Source organism: Cetorhinus maximus, chromosome 17 (genome assembly GCF_964194155.1).
Source record: "Cetorhinus maximus chromosome 17, sCetMax3.hap1.1, whole genome shotgun sequence".
Lineage (NCBI taxonomy): Eukaryota > Metazoa > Chordata > Chondrichthyes > Lamniformes > Cetorhinidae > Cetorhinus > Cetorhinus maximus.
The window spans coordinates 64,107,324-64,122,169 of record NC_135895.1 but is presented as its reverse complement, the minus strand read 5'-3'; the positions used below and the strand labels follow the sequence as shown (position 1 = coordinate 64,122,169).

The 14,846-nt window shown below is 38.6% G+C and overlaps 1 protein-coding gene across 3 annotated transcripts in view; it reads right to left on the bottom strand.

The window, feature by feature from the left end:
• The window catches only part of firrm (fignl1 interacting regulator of recombination and mitosis), a 48,228-nt gene that overhangs the window by 16,007 nt on the left and 17,375 nt on the right, over nucleotides 1-14,846 (bottom strand). For all 3 annotated transcript variants that reach the window (XM_078561348.1, XM_078561346.1, XM_078561347.1), the window contains 8 exons: nucleotides 11,471-11,535; nucleotides 10,410-10,558; nucleotides 9,157-9,286; nucleotides 7,830-8,016; nucleotides 7,160-7,242; nucleotides 6,830-6,881; nucleotides 3,986-4,075; nucleotides 516-701 (listed from right to left, as the gene is read on the bottom strand). In XM_078561348.1, the coding sequence (XP_078417474.1) occupies nucleotides 516-701; nucleotides 3,986-4,075; nucleotides 6,830-6,881; nucleotides 7,160-7,242; nucleotides 7,830-8,016; nucleotides 9,157-9,286; nucleotides 10,410-10,558; nucleotides 11,471-11,535 (942 nt within the window). The remainder of the gene's footprint in view (nucleotides 1-515; nucleotides 702-3,985; nucleotides 4,076-6,829; nucleotides 6,882-7,159; nucleotides 7,243-7,829; nucleotides 8,017-9,156; nucleotides 9,287-10,409; nucleotides 10,559-11,470; nucleotides 11,536-14,846) is intronic.

Sequence of the window (14,846 nt, the reverse complement as noted above, 5' to 3'; positions counted from 1 at the left end):
TTGCAGATCAGTGGCATGTAAGATCTAAGCAGCCTGTAAGTTCTACAACTGTCTGCAAAGGAAACAAATTGAAAGGAACCTCATTTTGAATTCGTAAGATCAAATGTGCTTTGCTTGGTGTCTGTTTAAAGTCTATGGGTTATTGTTGCCTTGGTGAAGATTTACCTGGGAGTGATTTATTTGGGGATTTATTGAAAAGTTATTATGGTAGTAATTTGTAGACATGTGTATGTGTTTAAATTTGTTGTTAAATTAATGAATGTTTAATTTAATTGATATGAAAAGCTTCTTGAGGCTTGGTGGTTTTATCCTGAATTTAGTGCTGCATCTCAAACATAACAATTGAAAACATAGGTTATGACAGTTGTTCAAGTTTCTCTCTGGGATTTAAACAACTCAGCCTTTACCAACTGCTGTGTCATAACAGTGCAACTTATACATCTATAATGTAGAACAAGGAAATCTATTTGTTGTATCTTTGTTGATCTCTAATGAAATTGGGCATTATGTCTTACCACTTGTTCCAGTTCTCCCAAGGCACGTTTGCTACTCTGCCACTTCAGGCACTGGTCAATTGCTGTCCTGGTGATGTCAGAAGTGACAGGTTTCTGAAGCTCAGGGGTTAGAGCTTTAATACTGACTTGTCGCCACAGCAATAAGTTGCTAGTCTCCTTGGGAGAAAACTTCTCCACAAATACAACCTGTACATACAGTGAAAGGAATATGATGACTCAAAAGAAAATGCACTACCACTATAACCAGCAAGTTTCTTTCAGACAAGTCCTCACAAGCCTTACTGAGTGATGTATCAGCTGACTGTCACAGACAATAAATCTATACCTCTGACCAGTAATTGACTTTTATCCCTCAGCCTGGGGGGGCAAATTCTTATTTTTACAATGCCAAAGGAGATTGGAAAACTACTACACAGCTCGTTAAAAAAATCAGTTTGCCTGTTACATTCTTTTCTTCTTCCCCCTTTCTCCTAAAAGCATCATATGTAATAATTCTATTGAGCCCGGTTGTTCTCCACTACATCCATTCCATGTCAGAAAGTTGATGGTACATATCGGTAGAATATTTAACCATGAAAGACATCACAGCCAACCATCATTCACGCACTTTCAGGATTGGATAGGACAAATACAGAAAAAAAAACATTTTTCTTTGTTCAGGGGACGTGACCATCGCTGATAAGGCAGTATTTATTCAATTCCCAATTACCTTCGAGAAGTATGTGGTGAGCCACCTTCTTGAACCACTGCAGTCTATGTAGTGTAGATACACCAACAGTGCTGTTCGGGAGGGAGTTCCAGGATTTTGACTGAGCAACAGTGAAGGAACGGCGATATAATTCCAAGTCAGGATGATGTGTGACTTGGATGGGAACTTGAAGATGGTGTTCCCATGCGTCTGCTGCCCCTGTTCTTCTAGGTGATGGAAGTCACTGGTTTGGAAGGTGCTGTTAAAGGAGTCTTGGCCAGCTGCTGCATTGCATTTGTAGATGGTGCATACTGCTGCCTCTGCACTGGTGGTAGAGAACGCAAGTGTTTCAGGTGATGGACAGGATTCCGATCAAGCAGGCTTGCTTTGACCTTGATGGTGTCAAGTTTCTTGAGCGTTGTTGGAGTTGCACTTATCCAGGCAAGTGGAGAATATTCCATCACACTCCTGACTTGTATCTTATAGGTGGTGATCAAGCTTTGCGGAGTCAGGATATGAGTTACTGCAGAATTCCCAAACTCTAGCCTACTCTTGTAGCCACAGTTTATATATGGTTGGTCCAGTTCAGTTTCTGGTCAAGGATAACCCACAGGATGTTGATGGTGAGGGAATCCAGAGCAGGATGACACAATGTTAAAATTAGAGCCATTTACCAGTGAGATCTGGAAGCACTTTTACACACAAAAGGGTCATGGAAAACTGGAACACTCACTCTGCAAAAAGGCTGTAGATGTGAGATCAACTGAAATTTTGAGGAATAAATGGAATAGATTTTTGTTTATCAAGTGGGAATATCAAGTGATATTGAACAAAGGGTTGTAAATACAGTTAAGGCACAGATCAGCTATGATCTAACTGAATGGCCTACTCCTGTTCCTATTTGGTCTTGGGGGCGATTCCCAGTGATTTTTTAAAAATTCATTTATGGGATATGAGCATCGCTGGCAATTTGTTGCCCATTCCTGATATGTTCATTAGACAAAAAAATTGTGCATTTATAAAGCACATTTCATGTTCTCAGGGCATCCTAAAGCACTCTGCAGTCAACAAAGTACTTTTGAAATGTAGTCACTCTTCCAATGTTGGTAAATATAGCAGCCAATTTGCACACAATGTCCCAAAAACAACAGCTCCCATGCACCCTCCTTGTCAGTGTTCCATCACAGTCTCATGCTGCTGGTGCTCCTATGCTCGCTGCTATCTTGCAGAGGATCTGTATTGGTATCGTTAGCTATGGCAGCAAACGATATCACTAGTCATTCAGCAGCTAGCCATCTATGAATACTTATGAAACCATCGGTGGCTCAGTAGCACCACCACTACAGACCAAGCCCTAAAGGACATAGCTACCCTGACCAGGTATGCGCCAGGTGAAGAGGGAACCGACAAGAGAGAAAAACATACTTGATCTCAACCTCACCAAACTGTCTGCCACAGATGCATCTGTCCATGACAGTTTCGGTAGGAGCAACCACTGCACAATCTTTGTGGTGAGGAAGTCCTGTCTTCACATTGAGGATACCCTCCTTCGTGTTGTGTGGCAGTACCACCGTGCTAAATAGGACAGATTTTGAACAGATCTAGCAACTCAAAACTGGGCATGCGCTGTGGGCCATCAGCAGCAGCAGAGTTGTAATCAACCACAATCTGTAACCACATGGCCTGTCATATCCACCACTCTACCATTACTCTCCACTTGCCTGGATGAATGCAGTTCCAACAACACTCAAGAAGCTTGACACCATCCAGGACAAAGCAGCCTGCTTGATTGGCACCCCTTCCGCAAACATATACTCACTCCACCACCGATGCAGTGTCAGCAGCATGTGCCATCCACAAGTTGCACAGCAGGAACTCACCAAGGCTCCTTAGGCAGCAACTTCCAAACCCACACTGCTACCATCTAGAAGGACAAGGGCAACAGACACATGGGAACGCCACCACCTGGAAGGTCCCCCGCCTTCCCCCCCTGCCAAGCCACTCACCACCTTGACTTGGAAATATATCGCCGTTCCTTCACTGTTGCTGGGTCAAAATCATGGAACACCCCTCCCTAACAGCATTGTGGGTGTACTTACACCACATGGGCTTCAGAGGTTCAAGGCGGCAGCTCACCACCACCTTCTCAAGGGCAATTAGGGATGGGCAATAAATGCTGACCTAGCCAGCAACACCCACATCCCAACACTCGCTAAACCTGTCACAAATTATTGCTACAAATGTGCAATTACTGTTTTACCCCCTTCCCCAACGTAAGACTTTCAGGGTGTAACATAATTTTAGGTTCCCAGTTACTTTATCCCAGTGCAAAATCTATTCCAGCCACAAGATGCCACTAATAAACCATGCAAACTGTCCACCTTCATTAATGCCATAAATGCAGTACTGTAACTGTGAATTATCTCAAAGATTTTAAGTAGTCAGGTTCAGAGAGATAGTATTATCCTTAATATTAGAAGTTCCACAGTCAAACTCTGCCAACCCCTTTACCAGATAGCATGGCTTACTCAGTCCCCATAATTATAAAGTAAAGGTGGCAGCACTTTCTGTATAACCATGACCCATTAGACTATTTCATTCTAAACCTTTACGGTTATACACAGCATGATAACTGTTCAAAGCTCACCTCAATTTATTAGTAAGATCCACTGAAATAAATGAAACCTGTCACTATTGCCAAAATCCTGGAACTGGTTTGTAATCTGAATTTGACAATAGGTTAGTCAGTATCATGTCCAGCCCTCCCCTCTTACAAACTAACCTGATGGTCTGCTGCCATGAGAAAAAGCATACGTCGGAGCAGTAAGGATAAATGGGACAGCTGGTAACACTCTCCACAACAAGATTTTACCTGAAAATGAAAATAGGATACTATATCAGTAAATCAAAAAATGCACTAAACTAGAATAAGGTTCTCCTAAAGTGATAACTTACTTCTTATTTACAATACATATCATGACATAACATTGCACCCTCTCCATAAATACAGCCTTAACGCAGCTATTAAAACTTTAGAGCAATCTCAAGCTCTCTTTTTATGGGTTTATAGATAAGTTTATTATCTGTGAAAGGAAAATTTGAAGAATCTTTAATCCAAGGATAAGATTAGCCTATATCTAGCTAAAAAGAAAATAGTGACAAGTAACCAGCATGAATTTCAAAAGGAACACTTGTGACTAACAAGCCTCTGTAGATGGGGGAAATGCAGTCAATGTATTGAACATGGACTTTAGGAAAGCCTTTGACATGTGAGGTCACTAGAGAAGATTAAGTGATATGAAATTAGGGGGTGAGCAACAAACTTGATTGAACTCAAAGGGAGAAAACGAAGTGGGAGCTAAAGGCAGTTTTCAGAGCGGTTGTGGTGTATATCACTAAATTGGATATTGGCTTAGTGGCCAACATTTGCAGATTATACCAAAATAGGAGAAAATATTGTTTTTTTTTAATTAGACCAATGGATGTTGCAAAGGGATAGTGACTAGATGGGGAAATGAGCAAAAATGAGGCAGATAAAATTGAAAGTTTATAAGTGTGAAGTGACATATTTTGTTAAAAAACACAGCTGTCGTGTTACTGAATGAAAGTATGCCTGGTGCTGCAAAAGAACAAAAGATTTGAGGGATATAAGTTCCCAGGCCATTAAAGACAGCACCTCAGGTTGACTTCTTGGTTTTGAATCCTAGTTTATATTACAAGAGGTATAGGATATAAAAGCTAAGAAGTAATTTGTACTAAATCTTAACAAGACTTCAATTAAAGTACTGTGTGCAGTATTAGGCTTCACATTATATAAAGAATCTAATGCGCATTCACTAGGATGGTGCCTGGTATGTAGAAATAAAAATACAAAGAAAATTTGAAAACTTGAGTCATTCTTCATTAAACACCACAGATCATGGGGTGATATAACAGAAGTGTTTAAAATTCTGAAACACTTCAGGCTTACAGTAGATAAAAGTAGATTATTTCCACTAATAAAGGCAACTAGGGATGGGCAATAAATGCTGGCCCGGCTAGCAAAGCCCACATCCTGTGAATGAATATAAAAAAAAATTAAGGTTCAAGAATGAGGGACCTTAGATATAAGATTATATGCAAGCTACTTAGAACAGAAAGCAGGAAAAGCTTCTTTATATAGAGCATTGTCCAAGCTGTGAAATTCACTTCCACAGTTAATGGTTCAGGCAGAAACTGTCAACATTAAAAATTAGACTCGATAGAGGTGAGGAAAAAGGGGTAACCTCTGGTGGAGAACTAATGCCAGCACGAACTGGTTGAGCCAAATGGCCTGTTTCTAAATTGTAATTCACGTATTTTTATATGAGATGACTGGGGGAGAACAGTTTTAAGGAGCCAATTTCAACTAAATAGGGCTTATGATATGATTCAAATGAAAGATGTGCCACAATTTCAGGCTGTAGACAGAAAAATATCAATTCACAAAATGGCTTTCTTCTTGTTGACAATAAGAACATCCTTTAAACTTAGTACTTTAGTGCTACGAACAAGAAATCTGTTTTAAAAGCTTATATTTTCCTCTATACAATTGGCAATGCAATCAAATTTTCCTGCTTTTTAATCTTAGTAACTAATTCTAAATTCATATAACTGGAGGTTCTGACAGATGCTTAGTGGTACTATCATGCGCAAGATGATGACGCCTTGAGCTTATCACTGTGTGTCTATCTTCTTCACCTTATACAAAATCTTTAGACTACATGACATGAAAGTCAGTATGCTGGCCAGGAAAAAGCTTCCTGAAATTCTTCTTGAAAAGAAACATCAAGGGGACAGAGTAAAGTTAAGTATATGTCCTAAAAAATACAAAATACGACTATCTAAAATATACCCATATGATAGAATATATCCTCATTTGCTTTTGTTCAAAACAGCCTTATGGGGAACAGCTGAATCCCAGCTAGAAAAGGCACCATTATTCAGCCTTCCGATGGAAGAGTTGTGCTGGATTGGCAAACAGAATATAAAAGATGCCAATCCCCCATGAATGGTAGCTAACTGAAGACCAAATTGGATGAATGAAGATGCTTCAAATCAATTTATTTTTGTGCAAACTATTTGAAATAGCTTTCCATTCCCCACAAATTTTCTCCCCTCCCAAAGGCACTGATACATTTTGCAGTACAGTTTCATGTGCCATTTACAATCTCTAGTGCCTCACCCAAGTGGCTATTCTATACAAGTTAGGCAAACTGTAAGTAAGCTCTTCCACCTTGACAAGCATCTCAGCTCCACCCAATCCTGTCATACCCAATGTACATCTATATGTATTTGCACTTTCCAGTAGCAATCATTGAACAACAGCCAAGAGTGATCAAGAATTGATCAATTTTCTCAGCCCCCCCAAGAGCACTGCAGCCAACTGCAATGCCCTAAATGCAACTCCAGCTCAGATATAAGTTTTTTTTGGTGAGCTTTCTGGAGAAAATAGCAATTCCTCATTCCCAACCAATTACCATGGCATTCCTTTTTAACATCAAATTGCCAGTTTTCTTTTGCCAAAACTCAATTATGAAATACATTTTGAAAATGACAGACCCTGCTACATCATCTTGCACAATATTTTATCATTTTAGTTGCTTACCAACTGAGCAATGAGAAAGACATGATGCGCACAAAGTTCAGCACTTCCATAACTGCAAATGAAAATATATAATGTAACAAACACAGAATAGGATATTTTTACCAAAAAGATGTGCCAAAACATTTAAGCTTTCAACAAACAATTTAAAGGTCCCAAAACAATTGTGTAACACCATATACAATCTACTTAAGATCTAAGGATTCAAATATTCAAATGTAAGGCAGGTTGCTTAAAATACTTTTTTTTTTAACCTCCATCAAAAGAAATAGGTTAAAGGATTTGTGCAGATTGCAAATTTGATTATATTTCATTTTGCTACTCAGTACCTACCGTGCAAGGAAACACCATGCATCTGTAGCCAGTAGTGCAGTTAACATGTGGGGACTGAGTACAGTATCCAATAATGTGCATTCCTGTAATAAACAGCACAGATTTGTAATCATAATCACAAATTTAAATAGAATCCTTACTGATTATGTTGTACTGAAATATTTAACTGTAAAGAATATAATAATTTTTCTATTTTTAAACTATTCCCAATTCTTCAAAACAGGTTTGTAGTGGCTTGAACCTGAAGCTCTATTTGTGTGCTGTTGTACAATTGTAAATTTACTATTTCAACAACATCTTTTGCAGAGGTGAAGAGCAAGAAGAAAAACTATTTTAAAATGTTAATACAAACTCAGCAGGATTCATAAACTATCTGAAAAACTGTCAGCTCGTCTTCGGAGTCAGTAAGAAATTACCAACAAAAATAAACACTTGCATCATTGAACACTGAAGTACATGTGAAACACTATGCTAATGGTCTCTTTGCAAATGATAGTACTAGCAGCATCTAGTGGAAATACAGTAATAAAGCATGCATTTTCATCTTCATTTTGTAACTAATTTTGAGAGTTATTCTTAGTGCAATTTTAGGGAATACAAGAAATGAAAATTACTTTTCAAATCAGCTCAAAGAATGGAATATTTGCTTTAAGTTAAAGTTCACACTTACCAACTCTAGAAAAAGAGAAACCGGAAGGGATGTGATAAAAGAGCACAGATGAGTACAAACATATTCATAAAGGCTTATACTTTGCTGAGCCTGTCCCTTACTCATCACTCCTGGCAATTGGACCGGCAAGGAAAGCTCTGCATAGCATCGCTGGAAGTTATGAAACAATACATGGAACAAAGGTAACCTGAGGGCAAATAAAAAGATAAAGATTAGGTGCAAACTCTTCTTCATTGCTGAAAAGTTTGTAATCCTTTGCGGAATAGCAGGCTGCTTGTCATGCTAGGATGTCACTGCTGAAGACAGTCACTAATCCTGCTCGGAAACAGAGAGAAACTGCTCAAGAATGTCTGCTATTCTGTGGCAGATTTCAAGAAGTTCAAGACTTAGAAACAGAAATAGAAATAAGCCCTCCTAGTAGGAAACTGTGCAAGTCTTGGGTGAGACCCATAAACTAGGAGCCAGCAATGCTAGCACCAGTGTTGGGCACCATCAAAACATTGTAAAACAGTCTGATTTGTTCATTGATTTTCTTTCTGCTCCTCTGTGAAAGTCTGGTAAAATTGTGAAATCTGCAAAATCTGCCACACAGAAAGGATATTGTGCTCTGCTGAACTGCTCCATTCCCCTGCTGTGATTTGCTTGCATCAGTATTTATTTCTGTATCTTAAGGAGTTAGTAATTACATTCTGTACAAAAATGTCAAAAATGGAATTCTTCAACATTCTCATTCAAAAATATCAACAGTATGTCAAGCAAGGTTAATTTAAATGACTAAAAAAGGGTTAACTTCATAATAAAATAATCTTATGCAATATTCATTCATTGTATTAATCCAGCCATTAAAAAAAATGTTTTAAATACTAAGTACATGGTCACCAGTTTAATTTTAAATCAGCCATGTATTCAAAGTGCCAGTGGCTTTTCTTTGACCTCATCCCCCAAGTTCAGATCAAGTTACCAGCTGGTACGATAACAGGCTGAGTTTACAGTCAACATGCTTTTTATTCAACAAAATGGGTTAAAATTGGAGTCTGTATTAAACTGTTGGTGAGCAGAGCAGACACTGAGTTGAAGATCATCAAATACACGTATAACTCAGTACCACACCACATTGTGCAATTATCCACTGAGTTGCTGAAGTTTAAATCCATTAATGAAAATTTGTGGAGTGTAGAGAGAATCCTTTAGGACTTTTAATATATATGTAAATAAATTGCTACACAAAGGCATGCAACTATATGAGCTCTATTAAGTGATCTTGTGTAGCAACTAAACTGCTAAACATGGTCCTGTTTAATTTTATTCATGCAATAGTTGCTCTCACCTTGGCCCTTCCTCTGAAAACTGGCTGCCAGAGCACCAAAGACTTTGAACCTCCCAGGATTGTGATGGAAGTTTGCCCATGACATTAATCAGCAGCAAGCATTGTGGAAAGGCCAGCTCTGAACTGAGATCTTAACATGAATAGAAACAGACATTTAGCAAAATTCCATCAACAAAATCACAGTTGGCTGAATCAAATGTTTAATTATAATATCTGTGACACTAAAAATACTCATTAAAAATCTGTTATAACGAAACTCAAATCGACAAGTACAATTAAATAACTAAAATCACTGCTCTGTTTGTAATTAGGTAACTATTATTAAATGGCATTTGAAGTGTTAGAATGCACTGTTGATTGCACAAAAATCTAGGATTTTGACTACCTGCTTCTTAGTGTAGGATCTGTATGGAGATAGCTTCAATGAAATAGAATAAGATAGAAACAAAGCACTCAATCATTCTCCTTGCCCCATCCTAATTCCCAAAATAATTTCAAAAAGGACAACATTTCTGAAGAAAATGAACTATTCGCCAAAGTCAATGTTTTTCTCTTTTCAGTTCTAAATTTAGAATGCAACCAAGGAAGATAGGATTGACTGAATTAGAATGCTTAACGGCTCATTATCATGTTGACTTTCACAAATTTATGGAGAAATTGGTTCAAGCAGCCCAGCAGACTGTTGTTTCCCTAGGGGCAGGCAGCTCACATGCCAATACCTGCATGATGTTCTTCATTGATATCAATGAAAAAAGACACAAGGCTACTCAGGTGGAACCCTCAGCACTGCCTGCCCCTGGGGAACTAGCAGATGTCTGTGTAGCGCCCCATGAAGCAGAGCCACGCAAATTAATTTCTCTCCCTGAATTCCTTAAAATCACACTGTTTGAAAGCAACTTATTTATTTTTAGATCTAATGCGCCAGGTTCAAGCTGAACTACTGCAAATAATACTATACACAGTTATGGCTACGTTTGCCAATATGATTGTGAGAGGTTATTATTTGCTGTGTATCGCAAGCATATTTCAGATCTTATACCAAATACATTGCACAAATGTGAGTCACTTGTGTGACATTTCATCATCACAGGATGAATAATTGTGCAAGTCTGATATTCATTAATGTTATTATAGGGCAACTTTAGCTGAAAACTGAATATTGTTCCTTCAAGTCAAAAAAGGATTAACCTCACCTAGATTAGTCATTTTTAAGGAGGTTAAATCAATATTCGACCACCATTCCATAAACTCACCCTGGTTATCGCCTAGCACCATCTCCACAAAGGGCCTGAAGGACACTAGCCGCGAGACAAGAGCATCCAGAACAACTGGGACAACGGAAGCAATTTGATCACAGGGTCCATCAGACAAAACTGGTGCATACAAACTAGGAGTGATTTTACTGCACAAAGAATTAAAATGAAAAGTTAGTGTTTTCCAATAAGTCCAAAAGTTATTATATTTCAAATTTATATTTTTACCACCTTTTTTAAAAAAGTAATTTTCTTGCATTCTTGTTGCACCTGGCCCCAGGCATGTTGATGCAAACTGAGGAAAGGTAATCAACCTGAAACATTAACTCTGTTTCTTTCCCCACAAATGCTGCCTAGCCTGCTGAATATGTCCAGCATTTTCTTTTTTTTTTATTTCAGGTTTTCAACATCTGCAGTATTTTGTGTTGTGGTTGTAAAGCTGTTTGCTCCCAGGTCACTTTCAATGCAATTAAACTAATAAAAAGTGCACAAGAGATGTTTGGGTTAACTTGCCCACAATCGTCCTTTCCTCTCTAAAGAAAAACATTTCATATCTACATGGTGTATTCTCTCAATTGCCGAGGCAAGGCCAGTAATTTACTGTAAAAGGAATCACAGAAATAAACAGAGTATCAGAGAAAGCCAAAACTTTTATTACAACTCAAATACTGCAGGACAATGTAATTTAAATTAAGAATAGAGAGAGCCTGGAAAGTGTGTGTATCAAGAGAGAACAAATTAAGACTCAATGTGATTCCTTTTATGGGCAAATAGCTTTTTGATTCCCCCTCCCTCGGTTCACTCATGCGCTTTCAGCATCCATTAAGCCATATCCCAGCAAGAGTCAACAACTTCAGGAAAGGGAGAAAACGGAGGGGGAAGAAACCAACCAACCCATCCCGTTCTTTTATGGAATGAAAACTGAAAGATAACCCACTAAGTTCCAAAACTGTGACCCTCAGAGAAAATCAGATTATATTTCATCCATATTTTTGTAAATTTAATCTACAGATTAATGATCAAATGCAGAACTGCTGCTGCTTGCTGATGTATAGCCTTACCTGTACATCTGAAGGTAAAGTTGATGCAGCAGATGACAAGACTTTGAAAGGAAATCAATAAATTCCTAAAGTTGAGAATAAAACAGAAATCAGAATTTAGAAGATTGATGCTACAATCAGGTTAGAAATGAACATGCCGGTTAAATTTGGTTTAATGAAAACGACCATCTGAAAACTTTTAAATACACAACTAACTTCATTATTCTCTGCTACTCAAAAACTGATTTTTATAGCTCAAGACTTTATTTTTCCTGCTGAAAATGATAGTTAATGGCAAATATAATGTTTTAAAACTTAGATTCCTTAGATAGATGTTGGTTCATTCCAGCATTTATCAAAAAGATCAAAGCTACCACTTCCTTCATCATGATACTCACCTACCAATAAAAGTGTATGCCATCGCCACGTAGTGTTCAACCATACAGTGGTGCAACAGGAGCAATATTTTGCCTCAAATTTTAATATAACAAGTAGAAATTATATTGTCTCATTTGAAGCAGTAGGACTGACTAATCAGTGCAAAGTAACAAATCCAATCTCTGACTTCCAAATAATCAATGTTAAAATAAAAGTATATCCGAGATGACTGCAAAATTAAATACAAGTGTCAAGCTTCACATTATTGCCTTTAAATAAAGAATAATAATGTGCATTAAGACTTTTACTAAAATAGCAACTCTTGAAATGAGTAGCGTTCACTGGGGAATATATACACAAGATTTTACAGCACATAGGAACAGGAGTAGGCCAATTAGTCCTTCAAGTCTGTTCAACTATTCAATGAGATCATGGCTGATCTATGAGCTAACTCCATATGCCCACCTTTTCCCCCATATCCCTCAACACCTTCACTTAAATATCTACCAATCACAGGTTTAAAATAAACAATCAACCTAACATCAATTGCCATTTACAGAAAATAGTTCCAAACTTCTACCACCCTTTGCATATAGATGTGTTTCCAAAGTTCACTCCTAAAAGTTCTGGCTCTAATTTTTAGTTTATGCTTCCCAGTCCTAGACTCTCCAACTAGAGGAAATAGTTTCTCTCTATCTAACCAATCACTTCCCCAATCACATCACCGTCTAAACCTTTTAAATTCCAGGGAATACAGCCCTTGTTTGTGTAAACTCTCCTCCTAATTTAACCCTCGAGTCCAGGTATCATTCTGGTAAAGTTATGCTGCACTACCTCCTAGGTCAATGTATTCTTCCTAATGTGAGGTGCCCAAAACTGCTCTCATTATTCCAAGTGTGGCCTAACCAGGGATCTGTATAACTGTAGCATAAATTCTTATCCTAATTGTGTTTTTCATAAATGGGAGGTGTCTGTCTGGGCTGGGTTTGAAGCACTGCGAATTATAATCTTCCTCCAACTTTTCTATTTAATGCCTTTGGTACGTTCTGTTTCCCTATTCTGTTACTTCAAGTGTGACACTTTCAAAAGTTTCCAGTGGAGTAGAACATAAATCACTAATAAAGGCTTTGGGTCGTTTCAGACCTGTGAGAGCACTAACTCCCCTGCTTGCACCTTGTGTTGTTTCACTGTTTTAAATAATTTATGTAAGATAATATATTCTATATACATATAAAGCAGGGAGGAGTGGGGGTAACTGCATAGTTCTTTGAAAGAGCCAAAGGAGGCATGATGGGCTGAATAGCCTCCTTTTGTGCTGTAACATTCTCATTCTTTATTCTGGTCCATTCGATATAAAGGTCAACATTCCATTCGCTTTTTTGATTATTTTCTGTACTTCTTCATGATATTTTAATGAACTATATGCATGGACCCACCCCAAATTTCTTTGGACCATTTTTCTACCATTTCACCATTCAGAAGGTATCTGTTCTATACCTTGTGGGTCACATTTTCCCACATAGAAATCTATTTGCCATAATTTTGTCCACTCACTTAATCTATCACTATCTCTTTGTAATTTTTATTTTTCCATCAACGCTGTTTACAATGCCACCTATCTTTATTTCATCAAAATAAGAGCAAAATACTGCGGATGCTGGAAATCTGAAAAACAGAAAATGCTGGAAACACTCAGCACATCTGACAGCATCTGTGGAGAGAGAAACAGAATTAACGTTTCAAGTCCGTATGACTCTTCTTCACAGCTGAAGAGAGGTAGAAATGTGATGGAATTTATATTGTTTAATAAGTGGGAGCTTACAAGAGATTTGACAAAGATGTCACAGACACGGGGGTTTGGGGAAAACATAAACTGGATTAAAAAAGGGTCAAGATGGAGGAGAGAGTTCATGGCCTAAAGTTGTTGAACCCAATATTAAATCCAGAAGGCTGTAAAGTGCCTAATTGGAAGTCGAGGTGATGTTCCCCCAGTTTGTGTTGGGCTTCACTGGAACACTGCAACAGGCCAAGAGTGGACATGTGGGCAGGAGAGCAAGATAGTGAGTTGAAATGGCAGGCAACAGGAAGGACTGGGTCATGCTTGCGGACTGAGCAAGGTTTTCCGCAAAGCAGTCACCCAGTCTGTGTCTAGTCTGCCCAATGCGAATGCAGTAGACCAAATTGAAGGAGGTGCAAGTGAAATGCTACTTCACCTGAAAAGTGTCTTTGGGGCCTTGGACAATGAGGTGGGAGGAGGTAAAGGGGCAGGTGTTGCAGCTTCTGCGACTGCATGGGAAGGTGCCGTGGGAAGGGGCTGAGGAGTTGGGGGTGATGGAGAAGTGGGCCAGAGTGTCATGGAGGAACAGTTCCTAAGTAATGCTGACAGGTGGGGGGGAAGGAAATATGTATTTGGTGGTGGCATCATGCTGGAGTTGGCAGAAATGGTGGAGGATGATCCTCTGAATGCAGAGGTTGGTGGGGTAAAAAGTGAAGACAAGGGGGACCCTATCGTGGTTCTGGGAGGGAGGGGAAGGGGTGAGGGCACACTCCACTCACCACAGGGCATCTATCACTTGTTCTTATGTTTTGCTTTCAGAGAGCGCTGATCCTTGTTCTGCTATTAACACATTCTGCTATCTTTAGTCTTTAACACTACCATTAACACTTCCTTTGTCTTGAGTCCATGACATTTTTGTCAAATCTCTCCTGAGCTTCCACCTATCCCTGACCTTCTATTTTGCTCCAACTGCTCCAACGCCCCCCCCCCTTAAACAGTATAAAATCCATCACATTTTTACCTCTCTTCAGCTGTGAAGAAGAGTCATATGGACTTGATACGTTAACTCTGTTACTCTCTCCACAGACACTGCCAGACATGCTGAGTTTTTCCAGCATTTTCTGTATTTATTTATTTAATCAAACTTGGATATGTGGCTTTTTATCTAATTATCTAAGTTGTTGATAAATAAGGTGAATAGTTGAGGCCCCATTCTTGTGAGACACCACCAGTTACAACAAT